This window comes from Equus asinus, chromosome 10 (assembly GCF_041296235.1).
Source record: "Equus asinus isolate D_3611 breed Donkey chromosome 10, EquAss-T2T_v2, whole genome shotgun sequence".
Classification (NCBI taxonomy): Eukaryota; Metazoa; Chordata; class Mammalia; order Perissodactyla; family Equidae; genus Equus; species Equus asinus.
In genome coordinates this window covers 43,566,413-43,584,421 of record NC_091799.1, presented here as the reverse complement: position 1 = coordinate 43,584,421, position 18,009 = coordinate 43,566,413, and the positions used below count along the sequence as shown (strand labels likewise).

Sequence of the window (18,009 nt, the reverse complement as noted above, 5' to 3'; positions counted from 1 at the left end):
GTTTCTCTCTGTCCTTCTGGACAGTGTGCCCTGAAAAAATATCAGAAAACTGACTTTGCTGTCAAAATGCGCTCTTATGAATAAGCCATTCGAAAGAAAATCCATATGTTCTTGTAGTTGCTCGTGTAGTGAGCACACGTCCTTGTTGGCGCTTTACTTCACTGACACGAGGCAGTACCGTGGGGCAGAGTTTGGTTTATTTCTAGTACAGTTGAAGACAGTGAATTTTAAGAAGTTAAAATCTGATTAACGATTTTTCAACACTCACTTTGGGAGAGTGGTGGAGAATGAACTGACGAATGGGAGGCGAGGAGGTGAGAGTGGAGGGAGGGAGGCCGGCTGGCAGCTCTTCTTGGGATGTGGCCTTCCTGCACAGAAGCTTCGAGCTGCAGGGGAAACCCTTTCTGGGAGAGGGAGATGGGCCTGCCGCTGACAGCTGGGGGTCTGGGGACCCGTGAGGAGGCTGTTGTGTTAGTCTGTGCTTCGAACACAGTACTCTCCCAGGGCCTTGCTCGTTCTAGGACTCATGTTACATTGGCCCAAGGAGAGCCGCCTAAGTGAGAGCAGGCCAAGAGGTGGCTTGGTCTCCTTGTCAAGGCCACAGGCAGCACGTTCTCACACCCTGTTGTCTCTGCTACAAAAACAATCGTGTTTCCCACTGGTGGTCGTGCTGTAGACATGCAAGTGGTGGCTTCTGACCCCTCTGCTTTTCCCCAGGGCTCCATACAGCAGCTCACTGTCCACCCGGACCCCGGGACTCCTGAGGAGCTGTGTGAAGCTGAAGAATCCTCGGTGAGCCCCCATCTCCGCCAGCCCCCCACCCTGACGGTGGGCCCTGTAGCCCCAGCAGCCAGTCGACTGACCGGAAGGGCTGGGAGCCAGGCAATTCTTTATCCCCAACGTCATGGAGCCTCTGAAATCGCTTATCTTGGCAAGCGCTGCCTCAAGTCCTATTTTGGGCTTTTTGGCTTTACTTTATTTTTTTTTAAGAGCTTCAGCCATCTCTGTGGTGTGAGGGGTTGTGTTTCTCCTAAGGTGTTAGGTTCTTCCGTGGCTGTGCCAGTCAATGGCCTGGTTTCCAGACTTCCTGCCAAGAGAGGGTGTCAGGATTCTAAAATCAAAGTTAAAACTTGAAGACATTCTGGGTGGTATGAGTTCCTACAAAAACAGACCTAAATTTAGCTTTTATGCTTGGCAAATGAATCAGTTCCTAAGTTGGGGATGGGGTGGTGGGCAGGGAAGAAAGATGGGTCTTTTTCCCCTCCCTCCCCCCCTCCCTCCCTCCCTCTCTTCCTCCTGACCCCCCTTGGGATTTACTAAGCACCTTCGGTGCGACAGCCCTGTGGGGATGCTGGGGATAAAGGGATAAGCTGGGAACTGTCCCATCTTCAGGCTGCTCACACACACTTGCACACCCAAATGCAGTGACAGAGCTAGCTGGGTGTGATGGAACTCGGGGGAGCTCCTCAAACCCAGACTCTGCGGGCCGGGTGGGGCAAGAAGGTGAAAGAGGAGGGACCAGGAGCAGGTCGGGGGCAGCTGATGCCTGTCCAGTGACGAGCGAGCGTTAGCCAGGGGAGGAGGAAAGGCGCTCCAGACAGAGGCCGTGGTGCAGAGTCAGAGGCAAGCAGAGCGTGGCATCTTCCCAGAGCTGCTGGGGCTCTTTGGGGGGTGTCAGCCCCCAAACAAAACATACGTCGATTTCATTCATTTAGTAAAAAATGCCGCCGATTTCGTTGGAAAGCCCTTCAGAGGTGGACTGTGGCTCTGTAACAATGCTCAGGCTCCTTCAGGCTGTGGCCCCGGCCTGGCGTTCACATGAAGCCGAGAGAAGGGAAACCTCCTGTATCGATCCCTTCATCTCTGCCTTGCTGTAAATATTGAAAAAGCAGAAACAACCCGAGTCCACGAGTAAGGGATCGTTCACAAAATCACGGCACCCAGGCTCCTGGGCTGCCACTGGAAGCTGAATTATGAGGATTAGGCAGCACGAGGAAGCCATACTTCAAATGTAATGGCTCCCGACGTCAGACTCCAGTGGCAGCCACGCAAGGATTGGGAGAGCCTTCTGACAGAGATTGAGGGAACCTGGACAAAATGAAAGTAGGTCTGTTAGAGAGCCTGTAAACTGACTGTAGTTTTTTGTTTACTTGAGCATTACAATGTGGAAGGAACAGAAGAGTAGCTCGGCATGCGCACCGTTCACACGCTGGCCCGTCGGTCCGCTGTCTCTGTCGTCTCTCTCTCACATGCACACGATCCTCCAGTGTGAGTTTCTGTGACTCCTCTCCAAGTTGTAAACTGCTCCCTCTCTGCCCCGCCTGGTTTGTCCCCACACAGGCGTCGGGAGAGACCAGCGGGCTCCAGGAGACAGACGGAGTGGCTGAGATCCTGGAGGCCGTCACCTACACCCAAGCCCCGGTGAGTGCTGGCAGCTGCGCCGGTCGTCTGGACCGGCTTTTGTGGGAATGAGAGTTAGGGAAGAGTACCCAGAGCCCCAGCTCTGACGTCTCTGTTCTCAGATCCAGGACTTCGATCGTCGGCTCCTCTGGGAGGTCAGGAAAGTGCTGGCCGGTGGGCATTTTGCAAAATCCCCAGTGCGCTGGGATGCCGGTTACCTCCGTGCCACCCTGTGCTGAGGCCACAAGAAGCATATGTTGTGCTTTATTGTCTCCCAGCTCTGTGAGCTTAGGTGACTTACTCAGCCTCTCTGAGCCTCAGCTCCTTTTCCATCAATGATAATCAGAGTCCTATCTCGTGGGGTTGTTGCAAGGGTCCGGTGAGGCAGTGCAGGGTCAGGTCTCAGCTTGGTGCCTGATGAGGGAAGTGGCCCTGAACGGTGGCTGTTGTCACATTTGCTCAAGGCTCTGGCTCTGAGCAGGAAGTCGGCCCCCACTCCTGCGAGATGCAGAGTCTTCCCAGGAGCTCCCTTCTGGCCCCATGGGAAAGGCAGCCGTCCTCCCAGGGCGCCGGCCTCCTCCCTCCTGGGAATGTGCCCGGTCGCCGAGACAAGGAAGTGCTTTCGAAAGCACTGAGTCAGACCCGTGGAGACACCAGGAGCCCATTTCTAAAGAAACAACCAGCAGTGTGTGAGTCATTGAACACAAAAACCCCAGCAATTTCTTCAACTTGTCTCACGCTATAAACTCGTCTCTGGTAGAAGAGAGAGAGGTGCAAATAAGGCAGAGGCTAGGAGTTAGAGCCCTCTGGGACAGCGGTGTGGTGGGGCAGGAGAGGACCGTGGTCTGTTAGTGCTGGAGGGACTTAAGGGTCACCTCTTTCTGTACAGAGGTGCACGGAGACCCGCCCTTTGTACAGGTGGGCGGACAGGCCCAGAGAAGGGAGGAGAGTGGCCTAGGGCACTGGGGCAGAGCTGAGGCTAGAACACAGGTGGCTGGCTGCCCCCTCCAGGATTTAGGCCATGACCTTGTGCTCCTGGTGTGGGCAGTGTTGCAGAGGACTAGCCCCAGGACCACAGCCAATTCTTGGGCAGCTGGGATGGAGGAGTCAAGGGTCCAGGGTGGCCGCCTAGGCATTGACTGGGGAGGTGGCTACTCTGGCACTGTTGCAATCCTGCATGCCAGTCAGCTCTTGGCCACCCCCTCGGCATTTCCAGGGTGCAGGGCAGTAGGGCACAGAGCAGTGATTCCTTGGGCCTTCTAGCCTGATGCTGCCCCTGGAGCACCAGTTCACAGCTGGGAGCCAGACCAACTCAGGCAGAGGCCTGTAACCCCAGAGGGAAGGACTCTGAGAGAGGGACAGGAAAGGGGAGCAGGGTCTGAGAGCATGAGATGATCATGGGGGCATGGGTTGATCAGGGAGGGCTTTCTGGCAGAGGGGGCATTGGAGCCGGACAGCTTTGGACAGGGGTAGAGCAATGGGAGAGGAAGGAAGAGGACTAGCATTTCTAGATGCCCACCGTGCGCCTGGTGCTGACTTTAATCCTTGCAACAGCCTTGCAAGGGAGATGGCAGCCGAGGCTCGGGGGGAGGGTAGCTTTGCCGGCTCCCAGGGTGACTGGCGGAGTCAGGAGCCGAGCCTGGGCCTCCCCTCCTGGGCCACAGTAGTGCAGATGCAAGCCAGATGTGGGAGGGTACTGCGGCTGGGAGGGGCTGAGGAATAAGTTCCCGAAGCGTCTGGGGAAGTGAAAAGTGATCTGATGGACCTGGCAGACTCGGGGCACCCCAGCCACCTTCCTGGATCCCCCAGCCTGCTCTCCTCAGTGGTTTTGAGAGAATGGTGCAGATCCGAGTCCCACCAAGTGTGTCTTCACCTTGGCCACTTACTGGTTGTTGCCCTTGAGTCAGTAACTTAACCCCTCCAGTCTCAGTTTCTTCGTCTGTTCAGATGGAGCGTGCCTGGATCCTCAGGTCCATTTGAGAGTCAGGTGAATTGACTCGTGTGAAACATGCGGGTGGTGCCTGGCGTGCGGCAGCTCTCCATGAACGTTTGCTATTGTTACTGTTGACTGACAGGCTCATTGTGAGGATTGGAGAGGTGGTGTGTTAGAATGCCCCGTTCCTCTTGGAGTCCCCTCCCTGCCACCTGCTTCCTGGTTAGCACCCCTGTGGCTGCCCTCAGTTCTTGAGAGAATTCCCATTGGGGCTTGGCTGTGGGCCTGGAGGCCCTGTGGGAAGGCTGTGGGGCTGTGGGTCCTGACGCTGCTTGTCTGTTCCTGAGGTCAGAATCCCTTCCTAGTGTTCCCGGCATTGCCCTGCAGAGCTCTCGGTCCCCTGGCCTCGTTTGCGGGGCAGTGTTTTCCCATTCATTCCCCAGAGCACGCACTGAGGCATGGAGTGAAGGGCTTTGTCCCCAAGGCTGCCCAGCCTGGAGGTGGCAGAGCCAGGGCCGGGTCCAGGGCGCTGTCAGTTGTGTCACCCCCAAGCTGGGGACTTCTCCCTCAGCATCTACTGGAAGGGCTCCGTGGCTCCCTGCACGGCCATCCCTCCATGACAGGGGAATTACCCTCTTCTCCCAGACGCTCTCCTCCCCTCTCTGTCTGGCTTCTCTCTTGGAGTGATTCTCACTTCCCTGTCCTCATCCTTTCCAACCTGCCACTGGCCAAGACACAAGCCATGAGCAGCCGAACTGAATCATGGGCTGCCTGCGCTGGCAAGGACTTAAAAAGCCAGCCTTCCTCACCTCCTTCCCCATTTAGGGTAGGAGTCTCTGCTACTCCATTCTTCCTGCTGCTAAGTCAGCTTCTGCTGACACACCTTTCCATTTCTGGAAAGTTCTATCTTATGCTGAGTTAGAATTAACAGTCCTGTGGTTCTCAGCCCTGGCTGTGCATCAGAGTCACGTGTGTGCGTGGATGGGGGCGGGGACAGTGGTGGGGAGTCTTCAGAAAGACTTCTGCCTGGGCCACATACCTGGACATTCGGATTCGGTGGGTCTGGAGTGAGGTCCTAGACTCGGTGCTTACAGGAGCCCTGCACAGAGCCACAGCTGGGACCTGTCTTCCAACCACACCCAAATGCTGTTTCCCAAACACATTAAGCATCTCTCCATGCCTGGGTTCCCGTAGTTCTGTCTGTCTGAGGGCCCTTCCCCACCCCTCTGTCTGCCTGGCCAATTCCGTCTTCGGGACCCAGCGCACAGCCCCAGGTCGGAGGCCACAGCTCCTCTCCCCGCACTTGGCTCTCACTTCTGCTCTCACGGGTCACGTTCAGTCACAGTTGTGTCTGAGTCTGGGTCTGGGTCCGTGTCTCCCGACAGTCTCACAGTTTGAGGGCAGACACCATGTCTTATTTATTCATTTCTATATCCCCAGGGATCAGCCAAGGACCTGGCACACAGTAGGCCCTCAGGAAATATGTGTTGAATGAGTAAATCTGATTGTGTGAATGCGAGTTGGGGCTCAGCAAATCAGGACACTTTTAATAGAAAGTCTTAGGACTCGACGTTGCCGTTTGGTCACAGGCCACACTGTTCCCCATCCTCACTCATTCCTGAAAACCAACAGCCACCGGCTGGAGGCAGGACACAGGCCCTGCCCACCGAGGGTCAGCTCGCCAGATCCGTGCTCTGCCCTGAAGGGGCGCTTGTGGCTGCCTCCCGGGAATTTGCCAAGAGGTCTCAGTCACTTCCAGTGAATACTGCAGGTCCAACACTGGTCAGCAGGAGCCTTCCATCCACCCCACTCCTTGAGCTCAGACAGAGATGAGACTGTCCGAACACCGACACTGTGTTCTCTGGGCTCAGGAGGTACTTCCTGGTCCTGCGTCTCGGGGTGACGTCATGGCCTTGGTGGCCCCCGGTCAAGATTTTTCCCTAGATCTCTGAACTATTCTGTGTTTTCAACTCTTGGGGTTTTTTGTTTGTTTCTTCGTTTTTCTCTAGTTGGTAAAGTTGGTTAAGACATTGACTGGCTTTGGAAAAGCTGCACGGATCCTGAAGTTTCCTTGGAAAGATTCAGACACACCTTTCATTTCATAGGCATCCAGCGCACATCCAGGCCTGGATTTACACAGCGTTTACTTAGCGCAGCCTGCTTCGTTCGTTTGTTCATTCATTCACCCCCTCATCTAACAGATCTTTATTGAGCATCTCCTCTGTGCTGGCCCGGGATGCAGGGATCACAGAGATGGGGTCCCTGTGCTCAGAGAGCTTCGGCCAACATTAGCAGAGTCGCTACAAACTGAACAGAACTTAGTGACGCCAAGCGTGCGCCTTTGTCAGGCCCTGGGAGGCTCAGTGATTACCCAGGGGCACGGGGGACAGGGCCGGGCTTTCTTCCGGGTATATTCAGCGCTCTGTGGAAATGATTTTCTCCAATTGATATGCACTGCCATTTTTCTGTTTTCCTGCTAAGTAAATCCTTTCGGTTTCATTTTTCCTCCCTTCAGTCTAAAGAAGCAAAAGTTGAACCCATAAGCACACCTCCAACTCTATCCCCTCCGTCTGAGGATGCAGAGCTTTCCGGTGAGCCTGTACCTGAGGGGACCCTGGAAACCACCAAGTTGAGTGAGCCTGTACCTGAGGGGACCCCGGAAACCACTAATTTGAGCGTCATCCCGCACAGCAGCCCTGAGCAAGGCAAGTCCCGGCGCACCTTTGTACGCAGTGTATTGAGTGACAACTGTATGCCCAGCCCAAGTGATGGGTGGAACATAGAGCATCTCATTCAACCTTTGGCTTGGGCTTTTGCCAGGGCTCCTCTGCACGGCTGAGGAAGGAATTATCCCATCCTCATTTTACAGACCAGATGGGGAGATCGAGTCACAGAGCTGTTACGTCACCTAACCGAGGCTCTGCGCCTTGTAAATGGCAGAACTGCTTTTGATCTCAGACCCCTGAAGTTTTAATCCCCGGACTCCGCCCCTCCAGAAGGGGCTGAGCTTCAACAGAAAAGCTTCTAATAATTGTTGCTGCATATTAAATACCTCCTTGTCAGGTGTTTACATACTTCACCTCCAATGCTGATGATACATCTCCTAGTTGCTATTATTAGCCAGTATTTTACAGATGGAAAAGGGGACGCTTGTGAAGGTCACTGCGGTGCCCATAGTCACACAGCCAGCGAGTGGTGGCCTGACCCGGTGCCCACCCTTCCCAGCCTCGGCCACAACACCCTGACTCTCAGGATGGATCATGTCATCTAAACTCCTGGGGGCACACATGGGAAACTGGTGGCCAGAGAGGGGCAGGCACCCAGCAGGTCAGCCACAGGCCCTGGGGGGTGCTGGCTCCCCATCTGGGGCTCTCATCTCTGCCCATTGTCCCTCCAGCCGTGCAGAGGAGCCCTGGCAAAAGCCAGTGTCCCATATCATCCCTCAGGCCACAGGGGGACGTGTGCCCCAGGCCTGGGATGGGCTGCATTCTCTGCCCTTTATCAGAGGGGCAGCCCTTCAGACGGAAGTCATAGCCAACATGAGAGCACTGAGATTTAGGTACAAGGTCAGGAAACCACCCAGCCACCCAGGAAAGATTGGTTGGTCAAACTGCATGTCATTCATATGTACATCCCAGAAACTGGTGGTGCAGAGGATTCAGTGACCCAGGGCCTCGCTCAGGGTGCACTCCCGAGAAAAAGCGTATTTCAAAGTGGTGTGTATGCTCTGATCTAATTTTGAATACGTGTTATCTGTCCCTGTTTATCTATAGCCGTGTAGAGCAACGTGTGTGTGTGTGTGTTAGAATAATATACCACAAAATGCTCTGAGTAGTCATCTCTGGGCGGTTGGATTTTGGGTGGTTTTTCTTTTCTTTTTTGTACTTCTGTATTTTATAAGTCTTCTGCTTTATCGTTATTCTTTTTACTTCTGCCATCAGTAAACAAATGTTATCTTAACAGCTAAACTTGGGAAGTCTGTGGGTGATAGAAAGTATACAGGACTGAATAGAAAAATTGTATAATAGTTTATTAAAGTCATAATGAAACCAGGAGTCAGGGTGTTGCTGTGGAAAGACTGCAGGGAACACAGACAGCTTGGCTGGAAGCCCTGCTCAGCCACCTAGGTGCCGTCGGTGGCAAGTTGCTTAACATTTCCAAGCTTTAGATTCTTCCACTGTGCCCTGTGAGTGTCCCCGCCCCCCGGGGATGGGAGGACCGAAGGCAGCCACGGCCAGCGCGGATGTGAAAGTGGTTTATGAAGCGTGAATGCCGTCCTCCTGGGTGGACCTGGCATCGCTGAGGGGGGCGAGGAGCGGGCAGAGGCTGCAGGGCGGGGCGGGGGCCTCTCCTAGGCTGAGGGCTGAGAGCAGAGGAGGTGGGAGCCAAGTGCAGACTGGGACCCAGATCTAAGCACAGCTTGCCTGTTCCCTGGGATCAGCCACCCTCCTTCCCTGGCACACAAAAGGCCAACCGGAAATGACAGAGCTGGCTGAAACGTTCCTGCTCTTACTGGGTCAACAGCTCAGACGATGAGGAGAAGGGGCCTGAGCCGGAGCCCCGTCCCTGGCTGGGGAAAGGCCCCAGAAAGTTTTATTCCAAGCTTCACTGACACCATCTCGGCCCAGGGCACACGCCACCCCCCCACCGTCCCCCACTGGGTGGGAACTTGGAGGCCTGGGGTCCTGCTGGCTGCTTGCACAGCAGCCCCTGGCGGTCAGGATAGGGAGGACGAGAGGGAGTGGCCGTGAGGGGCTGACCTCTCCTGGGCGTGAAGTCCTTCAGATGCGTGTGGGTTCTCTTGTATGGTTCAGCGCCTCCTCCCGACGCTGTCCTTACTGTGCGACGTGCGTGACACAGCCTGGGTGGAAAGGGCCCCTCCAGCTGCTTACTCTCTGTGGGACCTTGTTCCTCTTCTGCAAAATGAGGTTAAAAATAATAAGGTGCTAATATGTGATCAGAGCAGGACACGCACTCCATGGGGTGACGGAGGGAGACTGAACACATGGGGTTTCCGTCCTGGCTCTGCCCCCTGGCTGCAAGCTGATGCCAAAGGCCTGGTAGGTGCGACAGCCGGCTGCAGGAGGAGGAAATGAGGGGTGCAGGGCCGTGCTTTGCCTAGGCCCCCCTGGAACATGCAAGCCTTCGTGTTAGTATAATTTCTTCTTTGCTTTAGGATGGCATTTGTTTTTTAAATTGCAAAAGAAATATTTGCTTGTGATAACAGTTCAATCAATGCGGAGTTGTGTGAACCAAAAATATAGTTTTTTCCTCTCCTATCCTCTGGAGGAAACCAATCTTAAGCATTGTGGTTTAGCCAAGCATATACATACACACACGTATATACATATATATGTATGTATTATATATGTTATATAGTAATAATTGTTGCGTAACACATACGGCTATATAATTGTATATATAATGATAAAATATGTGTATTCATATATAGGTTCTTTCCCTTTTACAAATTTGGAACCGCACTGCCAGGGAACATTCCTGGACGGCTGACTGTACGCCCGGGGCCGTCCTCGATGCTTTTCTTGCATTGATTTATTTGATCCTTATGACACATAATCCTGAAAACAACCTGATGAGGTAGGAATTATTAGCCCCAATTTACAGGTGAGGAACCCGAGACACAGGCTAAGCGACCTGCCTCTCCACGTCTCTTTTTCTGTAGCTGTTTTTCCCTCTTAATCCTGTGTTATGGACATCTTTTCAAGTCAATAGGTGAAGAGATACCTCATTCTTTTCAAGACTGCAAAATGCAGTTATTAATTACAGAACATCCGCTTCCCACAGGCTCTGGTGAGATCATGAATGACACGCTGGAAGGAGCTCAGACAGTGGACGGTGCCCCCATCACAGACGTCGGCTCAGGAGACGGAGCCGTCCTTCATGTCATCGAAGAGGTGAGTCAGTGCTCATGTCATCTGACTGGTCAGTAGTAGATTTGTTTGCTGGATGGGGACTTGTATTGGGCACTGAGAGGACCCCCAGGGTTTTAGCTGAACATCATGGAGACTGCCTCTCTCCTGCTGGCACAGAGGAGGCAGGGGTCCCAGGGCCCCACTGGCTCTCCAGGGATGCTCCAGGATAGGGGGAGGAGAGGCAGCAGAAGCTGGTCCTCACGCCTGCCTGGGGATGAACGTCTGTCCTCAGCATAGCATCGCCTCCCTCCCGCTTGCCTCTGAAGATGCACAGCCTCTCCGCCCTGAGAGCCCCTTCCACACAGAGCAGATTAACAGCAGGTGTGTCTACTCTGTTTCTCGGTAATTGGCTTTTCATCCGCAAAGCCAATTTTTTTAAATGGTGGACACAGTAGGGTGCCACATTAAAGCAAGTGCATTTTTCCCACCAGGGCCTCTGCTAAACACCCATAGTGTCAGCTCATTCTTTCTACTCTCCTGAGATGAAAACTCAGGCACTTATACTCTCCCCATCACTCTCTGGTAACAGGCTGTTTTCACAAGTATTTTCAAAGTCCAGTCCTGCATAATATCAATCAATAAAAATACAAGTGCAACCCAGCCAGGGAAGGGAGGCACGGTTAAGGATTTCCTCTCTATTTTTTTTTCCTGAGGAAGAGTTGCTCTGAGCTAACATCTGTGCCAATCCTGCTCTGTTATTTTGTATGTGGACCCCTCCACAGTGTGGCTGGTGAGTGGAGCAGGTCCGTGCCCGGGGTTCCGAAGGTGCGAACTCCGGCGGCCGAAGCAGAGCACATAGAACTTTAACCACTTGGCCACAGGACCAGGCCCCTCTCTATTTTCTTACTGCTTTTTCCTCCCTTTCATGACCTTCCCAGCCCCCTCCTGCTGGAACTTTCTCTCGTGGGGGCTTTTGTGATTCTTCAGAGGTCGTCCTGCAGGGGACCTGGGACCCAAGTTCCGTTGTTGGCTTTTAGCTTCTGCCTGGGTGTCCACCCCACTGGTCACCCTTCTCTTCTAGGTGGCCCCTTGAGTAGAGTCCATTTCCAGATGGCCTTAGCTGGCTCCCTTTGGAGGTGTCATGTCTGGTCTAACTCCAGGAAGACGCAGCAGGACTGACCTGTCTCTTTCTCTGTCTCTGTCTCTGTCTCCACTCTGGGTCTAGATGGCTCCTGCTTTCACCTTTTGTATTTCCCTGGAGAGAATCAGGTACCAGTCCCTTTGTGTCCCAAATTCCCAGGACTGCATATCCAGCTCACCAAATGGTTTGTAGTGGGGAGAGGGGAGAGGAAAAGCCACAGCTCACAGAAAAGTCTCTCCGAAGGAATTCATCCTCTCATCATTCAAGCTCAGAGTGAACCTCACCCTTTCTTACATGGCCTGGATACAGGTGATGGGCTGATGCTGGTGGAGGCGATTCTGTTTCACGTCTCAGCAAGTCCCACCCAGGTGGTCTGGCTCCTTCTTTAGAATCTGGAGGTTACCTGATGCCTGTGGGGTTGTTCTTGCCTTTGGGGCTTTAGTTGACATTGAGTTAGAAAGAGTCTCATTTTAAAATCCTGTGATATCATCGTTTCTCTATTTTAGGGGGATAATTCTGCAAGGACTTAATAGGTTATATGACAAAAGGGTTCTGTGGTCAAATAAGTTTGGGAAAAGTTCCAGTCCATATTCCTCTTATTATAGGCTCTGAGAAGTCCTGCAGCAAGGAAATCTGTCTCCAACTTTGATCACCCTAGCCTTTTTAGTATCAAAAAGAATTACTTTTTGGAAAAAAGAAAAACCCAAAATTAAGAAAAAAAAACTTTGGAAAACTGAAATAAAGTATAGTCAGCTAGGTGACACCAGCAGCCAAAGGCTGCTCTCTGTTGCCATTTCCCACATCTGCTGTGTAACCTTCAGAGAATCTGCCTGTGCATTTCCCGAGGAAACTGAGTCACAGGGAAGGTGAAGATGCAGGGGTGTCCCGTCTGGAGAAGGCTGAGAGGACGGGTTGCTCCCTCTTCATCTCCAAAGCCCCGTCCTGGGCAGATGCATTCGACTTGTTCTTATAGCTTCTGGATGGGCACCTAGGGGAGGTTGCGGGGAGGCAGACGTGTCTGGATACAAGTTTCTGGAGCTGGAGCAGACTGACTCGGGACAGTGATCTGGTCACTGGCGTGTGCAGACGGGCCCTTGAAATCTTACAGGAGACGGGTGCCTTGCAGTCTCTCCTGCCCCTGGGATTCTGTGATTCTGGGACTGTCGTGGAGCTGGGATGATGTCACAGATAAGGAAGTGCTTTGAGGGAAAGAAGTTACGGAAATGCAAGTTGATGGGGGGTGCACAGCCTGTCTTCTCCAGCCACAGGCACGTTGATCAGGGCCATGGGCCCATTGACATGGTCCCCCGTGATGCCCTTGTTTCCAGGGTCCCCATCCTGAAGAAGGTTTGGCAACGACAGCAGCAGCCGGGGAGGCCGAGGTGCCTGTCAGCACTGCCGAGGAAGCAGAGGCCAGCGGTGTGCCCACTGGGGGACCCACCCTCTCCACCTTCACTGAGGACCCTGGGGAAAGGGTCACTCCAGTAAGTAGCTCAGAGCGCATGCTCTGTTTCACCTGCTTCCGGGAGATGGTGAGCGTCTTGGGTGGGAGCTGTCACTGGCCTTCCTCATCTGTCTGCAAAATTCAGCATGACATCCTGGGGCCGTGTCCAAGCGGACACCGATTTGGGGGCTGAGGCACGTGTTGACTCATTCAGCAGGTGTTCGTGGAGCGCTGTGCTGTGCCAGGCGCTGGGGAACTAGGGTAGACCCGCTGCCTGGGGACAGAGCGGTAAGAGGTGCGATAGGAGAAGCACAGGATGCTCTGGGAGCACAGAAAAGGGGCCCAGAACTGGCCTCAGCGGTCCAGGAAGCCCTCCTGGGGAAAGGATGCTGGGGCGAGACGGAGGGGGTAACTGGAAGGAGCCTAGCAGGGGGAAGTGAGGCAGGCGTTCCGGGAGGTGGGCCAGCAGGAGCAAAGGCCTGGAGGCATCAGTGGGAACATACAAAGCCCAGAGAAGTGCAGCAGAGCTGCGGGGTCAGGGGTGAGCAGAGGGTCGGGCAGACCTGGCCTGAGAGGCCTCTGAGAGCGCGGAAGCCATGAGGAGCTTGAGCATATTCAGCAGAAATGGGGAGTCACTGAAGAGGGGTAGACAAGAAGTGACATAGTCAGAGTAGGATTTTAGAAAGATCGCCTGGCCTCCTGAGTGGAGAAAGGATGGGAGAGGCAAGCCTGGAAGCAGGGGGTGGGTTTGGAGGCTGTGTTGGGGTCTGGGCGAGGACTGGTGTTGGCTCCCTCTGGGTGTGCTCAGCAATGTCAGATCCTGTCAAGAGTTCCAGTGAGTAAAGGCCTGAAAAGCATCCATTGGATCTGTCACCATGACCATTAGTGACCTTGGGGAGGGCAGTTTTAGGGATGTGGGGGGTGTAAGCCAGAGAGCACTGAGCTAGGCCAGTGAGGCCAGCAAGTGGTCCGTGAGGCCAGCCACCCCCTCAACAAGACAGCTGTGCATTCCGAGGCCCCGGGTTCTGTCCCAGCACCACGCCTCAGACACCCAGTGCAGGCTCCACCCTCGGGAGTAGTGGATGTAGGATGACAGGGACTGCTGGTGAGCACCACGTCACTGAGGTTGGCAGGGAGCAGCCGGATGAACTGCGCATGCGGCATGGTGACAAGGGGCTTGCACCCTGGGGGGTGTGTAAGGTCCATGTTTCTGTGTGGGTGCCACATTGGGGACAGTGGAGTGAGGGGAGGTCTTGGATGTACAAGCGCTTTGAGGATGAGGGAGTGACAGGATGCAGGAGCAGGAGGGGCCCCACTGCCTGCTGCCTCCAGCCACAGTGCAGTGGGTCACTGACGTGGTCCCTTGCAACATCTTCCATTCAGGGTCTGGACACCGAGGAAGGTTCGGCAGCAACAGCAGCCGAGGAGGCCGAGGTGCCCGTCGGCACTGCCGGGGAAGTAGAGGCCGACACTGTGCGCACCGGGGGACCGACCCTCTCAACGTCCACCCAGGACCCCGGGGAAGGGGTCACGCTGGTGAGGACTGTAAAGAGCTGGAAGGTTGAGGTCGTGGCTGGGAGCAGATCCTGGCCTTCTCAGAGGCCAGTCTTCCTTCTGTCCAGCAAATCCAGAGGAGCCTGGATGGGGAGGGGGCACCTCTCTGACCGAATACTCCCTCAGAGGTCGCGTTTGCCAAGACCCCGGCAAGCGCGTGGTGAAGCCTCTGGAGACTTGGGGGCTGCGCAGGCTGATGGGAAGCCGGCCCAGGGCAGGTGCGTGCAGCATCGGCAGGTGGGAGTGAGTCCCAGGGCTGATGCGGGAGGCGGGAGCCAGCGTGGAGGAGTGCGGGGTGGGGGAGGGGGGTGTGGGTGGAAGAGGGGATGGAGGGCACAGCCTCGGCCTGTTTCTGGGAGCGGGCAGAGGCTGTTAGAGGGCAGTGGAGGGTCAGGTCAGCGTGCAGGCAGGCTCCAGCAGGTCCAGGGGCACAGCCAGCCCTTCTCAGCCCTCTCCTTAGGTAGTGTGAGGACACTGTTCCCAGCTCCTGAAGACAGTACGAAAGTATTCCAGGACACTTGGCAAGTCTGTCCCTGTAATGTCGTTGTAATGGATGTCCTGCAAGTTCTTCAGACTCGACTGATTCAAACCGACACTCGTTTCCACTCCTGCGTTCCCACCTCAAATGAATGGAACCATCACCCTCAGCTGTCTAATCCAGAACTCTCTTCCCTCTTCCTTACTTCCCACATCCCATCAAGCGCTGAGTCTTTCTGATTTTTCTGCCTAAACACATACGGGCCGGCCCACTTCTATCCTTCTTGAGTGCTGGCCCCCTGGACTGAGCCACTGCATCCCCAGCCCAGAAGGTGGCGAAGGGCCCCGCCTGGCTGCCTCCGTCCTCTCCCCTGACTCCTCCTGGTGGGGGCAGCCCTGTGTGTGGAAGATCCTGCTCCCCCACCTGGCCTGCAAGGCCTTGCAGGGTCTCGCCTGGCCAGCCTTGCTGACCGCATCTTGGGCCACTGTCTCCACGGCTCTCAGCGCTCCAGCTCACTGCCCTTCTTTCAGTTTCTTTTTTTTTTTTTTTTTTAAGATTGGCAACCTGAGCTAACGTCTACTGCCAATCTTCTTCTTCTTTTTTTTTTTTTCTTCTTCTCCCCAAAGCCCCTCCGGTACATAGTTGTATATTTTAGTTGTGAGTGCCTCTAGTTGTGGTGTGTGGGACGCCGCCTCAGCATGGCCTGATGAGCGGTGCGATGTGCGCGCCCAGGATCCGAACGGGTGAAACCCTGGGCCGCGGCAGTGGAGCACGTGAACTTAGCCACTAGCCACGGGGCCGGCCCCTCTTTCAGTTTCTTGAATGTGCCTCTTTCCTCCTGCCTCAGCGTCTTCCTATCCCCTCTGCTCTCTGCCTTGAACCCATTCTTCCTGCCTGCCCCCTCTAGTTCCCGCTCGTGCTTCAGAGTCCAGCTCAGACACCACTTCATCAAGGAGGTGTCGTCCCGGACTGTGAAGTCTCCCCACACACGTTCACGCTTCCTCGAACTTCTCCTCGGCAGCCCTCCTCATAGTTGTAATTAATGATAAACTTGGTAAATAGTCACCTCAGGCTCCCTGCCAGCCTGTGGGCTCTGTGAGGACAGCGACTGTGTCCAGCTTATTCACCGCTCTGTCTTCATCCCTGCGAGTGGTGGGCACTCAGTGGACAGTGGCTGAATGGACGAAGGGTGGGGGTTGTCCGGCCATCACGTGTCAACAGCACTGGCCTCGGAGGTCTTCCCACACACCTGCTCCCAGCCTTTCACCTCCGGGCTGACGTCCGTCCAGGGAAACCTCACAGTGGGGAGGGGATGCCCTGACCAGCTGACAGCTCTCCAGGCCCCCTGGCAGTTACATGGATTCTTGTATTTTATTTGGGGAGGAAGCTCGTTGCTGAGCTAACATCTGTGCCAGTCTTCCTGTATTTTATGTGGGATGGCACCACAGCGTGGCTTGACAAGCGGTGCTAGGTCCACACCGGGGATCTGAACCGTGAATCTCCGGCCACCGAAGCAGAGCGCACAAACTTAACCACTGCACCACCGGGCCAGCCTCTACATAGGTGATTTTAATTAACAAAGTGGCCGTCACCCCGTTCTCAGCCTCCTTCTCCTTCATCTCTCATCATTCATCCCTCATCCTTCATCCTTGTCCTTCATTCCCACCCCAACACACACACACACACACACACACACACACACACACACACACACACTTCTTTAAAGGCAAAGAACTTGTCACAGGGTGAGAAAACTAGGCACCAGCTCCCAGTTCTACCAAGTCGTGACTCAGTAGAAACTAGAACTTAACCAGCAGAGCTGTCTGGAAATAGAAAGGCTGCCTGTGAAGGTGGTGAGCTCCCCGTTACTGAAGGTGTGCAAGCTGAGGCCAAAGCACTTAGCAGAGATGTGCCGGAGGGGACTCTCGGGCAAGGAGGGTGCATTCTAACCTGAGAGGTGCTTTCTGACCTGGAGGTCCAGAATCTGCGGGCTGAGGCGTGGGCTTCAAAGAACAAGGGGAGGGGGGCTTTCGCAACGCCAGTCATCTGATGGCCGCGCAGTTTCTACCCCGCAGCCACGGGCCCCCTGAACCAGCGTTGTGGACAAGGCGGCGCCAGCCCTCATCCCAGTTTTGTTTCAGGGTCCAATCAGTGAAGAAAGTTTGACAACAGCAGTAGCTGCAACAGAAGTGGCCCTCAGCACCTTCGAGGAAGAGGAGGCCAGCGGGGTCCCCACAGATGGCCTGGTTCCCCTCACACCCACGGTGCCCTCTGAGCAAGTGGTCCCTTCCGTAAGTGTCTCCGAGCGTCTTCTTCGGCTCACAGCGGGGAGTGAGGTCAGGGTCATGACAGGAGCAGTTGCGGGCCTTCCCGGAGGCAAGTGCACACTCAGCTTGGTTAGAGCGCATGTCTGGGTAGGCCCCGACTGGAGGGATGCAGGATGCAAAGGGAGGAGCGTGACAGGGCCCAGGGAATCAGGTTTCTGTCCTGAGCCAGCTACCTCCCAGCTTTGTCCAGGAAGAGCTGTCTCAGAGAGTGGTCCAAAGTCAGAAGGTGTTGCTGGGGGAGGGGGGTATCAAGGAGATTCGTGTTTCAGAAGGGGATGCGCGAGTCTGTGCTTCCCTGAATGTCTTGGGGGCAATGACAGTTGTGGGTGAGAAAGTGGTTTGAAATTGGCTGGCGTCATGTAACTGACCGTCGCCAAAGCTCACCGGCAGCCGTGTGCACATCGTGTCGTGGGTGAGGGGACCTGATTCCTCTTGCTGGTTTGCTTTCAGGGTCCTGGTGATGAAGAAGACTTGGCAGCAGCCACGACGGAGGAGCCCCTGACAGCGGCGGGGGCGGAGGAGACGGGCGGCGCCCTGCCGGAGGGGCCTCCGCTCCCCATACCCACAGTGGCTCCTGAAAGAGGGGTCACTCCGGTAAGTGGCGTCGAGGCGTGAAGATTGACTTGGCCTGTCTCACAGACCAGGGAAAGAAAGGCCGGAGTCCTGGGAGGGGCCTGCCCTGGCCTTCTCAGAGGTGGGTTTTCATTTTTCTTTTGCAAAATGCCCACTTTGGGCTTTTGAGGGGCCTCCAACTTGGGAACACACAAAGAAGCTGCAGTTTGTAGAGGAAAAAGCAGGAAGTGAAAATCTGGGGCACCTAGATCTTGGCTTTGTGTCCCAAATGGCCCTGGAACTGAAA

The 18,009-nt window shown here is 54.9% G+C and overlaps 1 protein-coding gene across 2 annotated transcripts in view; it reads left to right on the top strand.

The window, feature by feature from the left end:
- COL15A1 (collagen type XV alpha 1 chain) overlaps positions 1–18,009 on the top strand; it is a 102,206-nt gene that overhangs the window by 35,540 nt on the left and 48,657 nt on the right. For both annotated transcript variants that reach the window (XM_014859723.3, XM_070519132.1), the window contains exons 4-11: positions 718–792; positions 2,341–2,421; positions 6,849–7,038; positions 10,139–10,248; positions 12,676–12,831; positions 14,175–14,327; positions 16,965–17,114; positions 17,601–17,744. In XM_014859723.3, the coding sequence (XP_014715209.3) occupies positions 718–792; positions 2,341–2,421; positions 6,849–7,038; positions 10,139–10,248; positions 12,676–12,831; positions 14,175–14,327; positions 16,965–17,114; positions 17,601–17,744 (1,059 nt within the window). The remainder of the gene's footprint in view (positions 1–717; positions 793–2,340; positions 2,422–6,848; positions 7,039–10,138; positions 10,249–12,675; positions 12,832–14,174; positions 14,328–16,964; positions 17,115–17,600; positions 17,745–18,009) is intronic.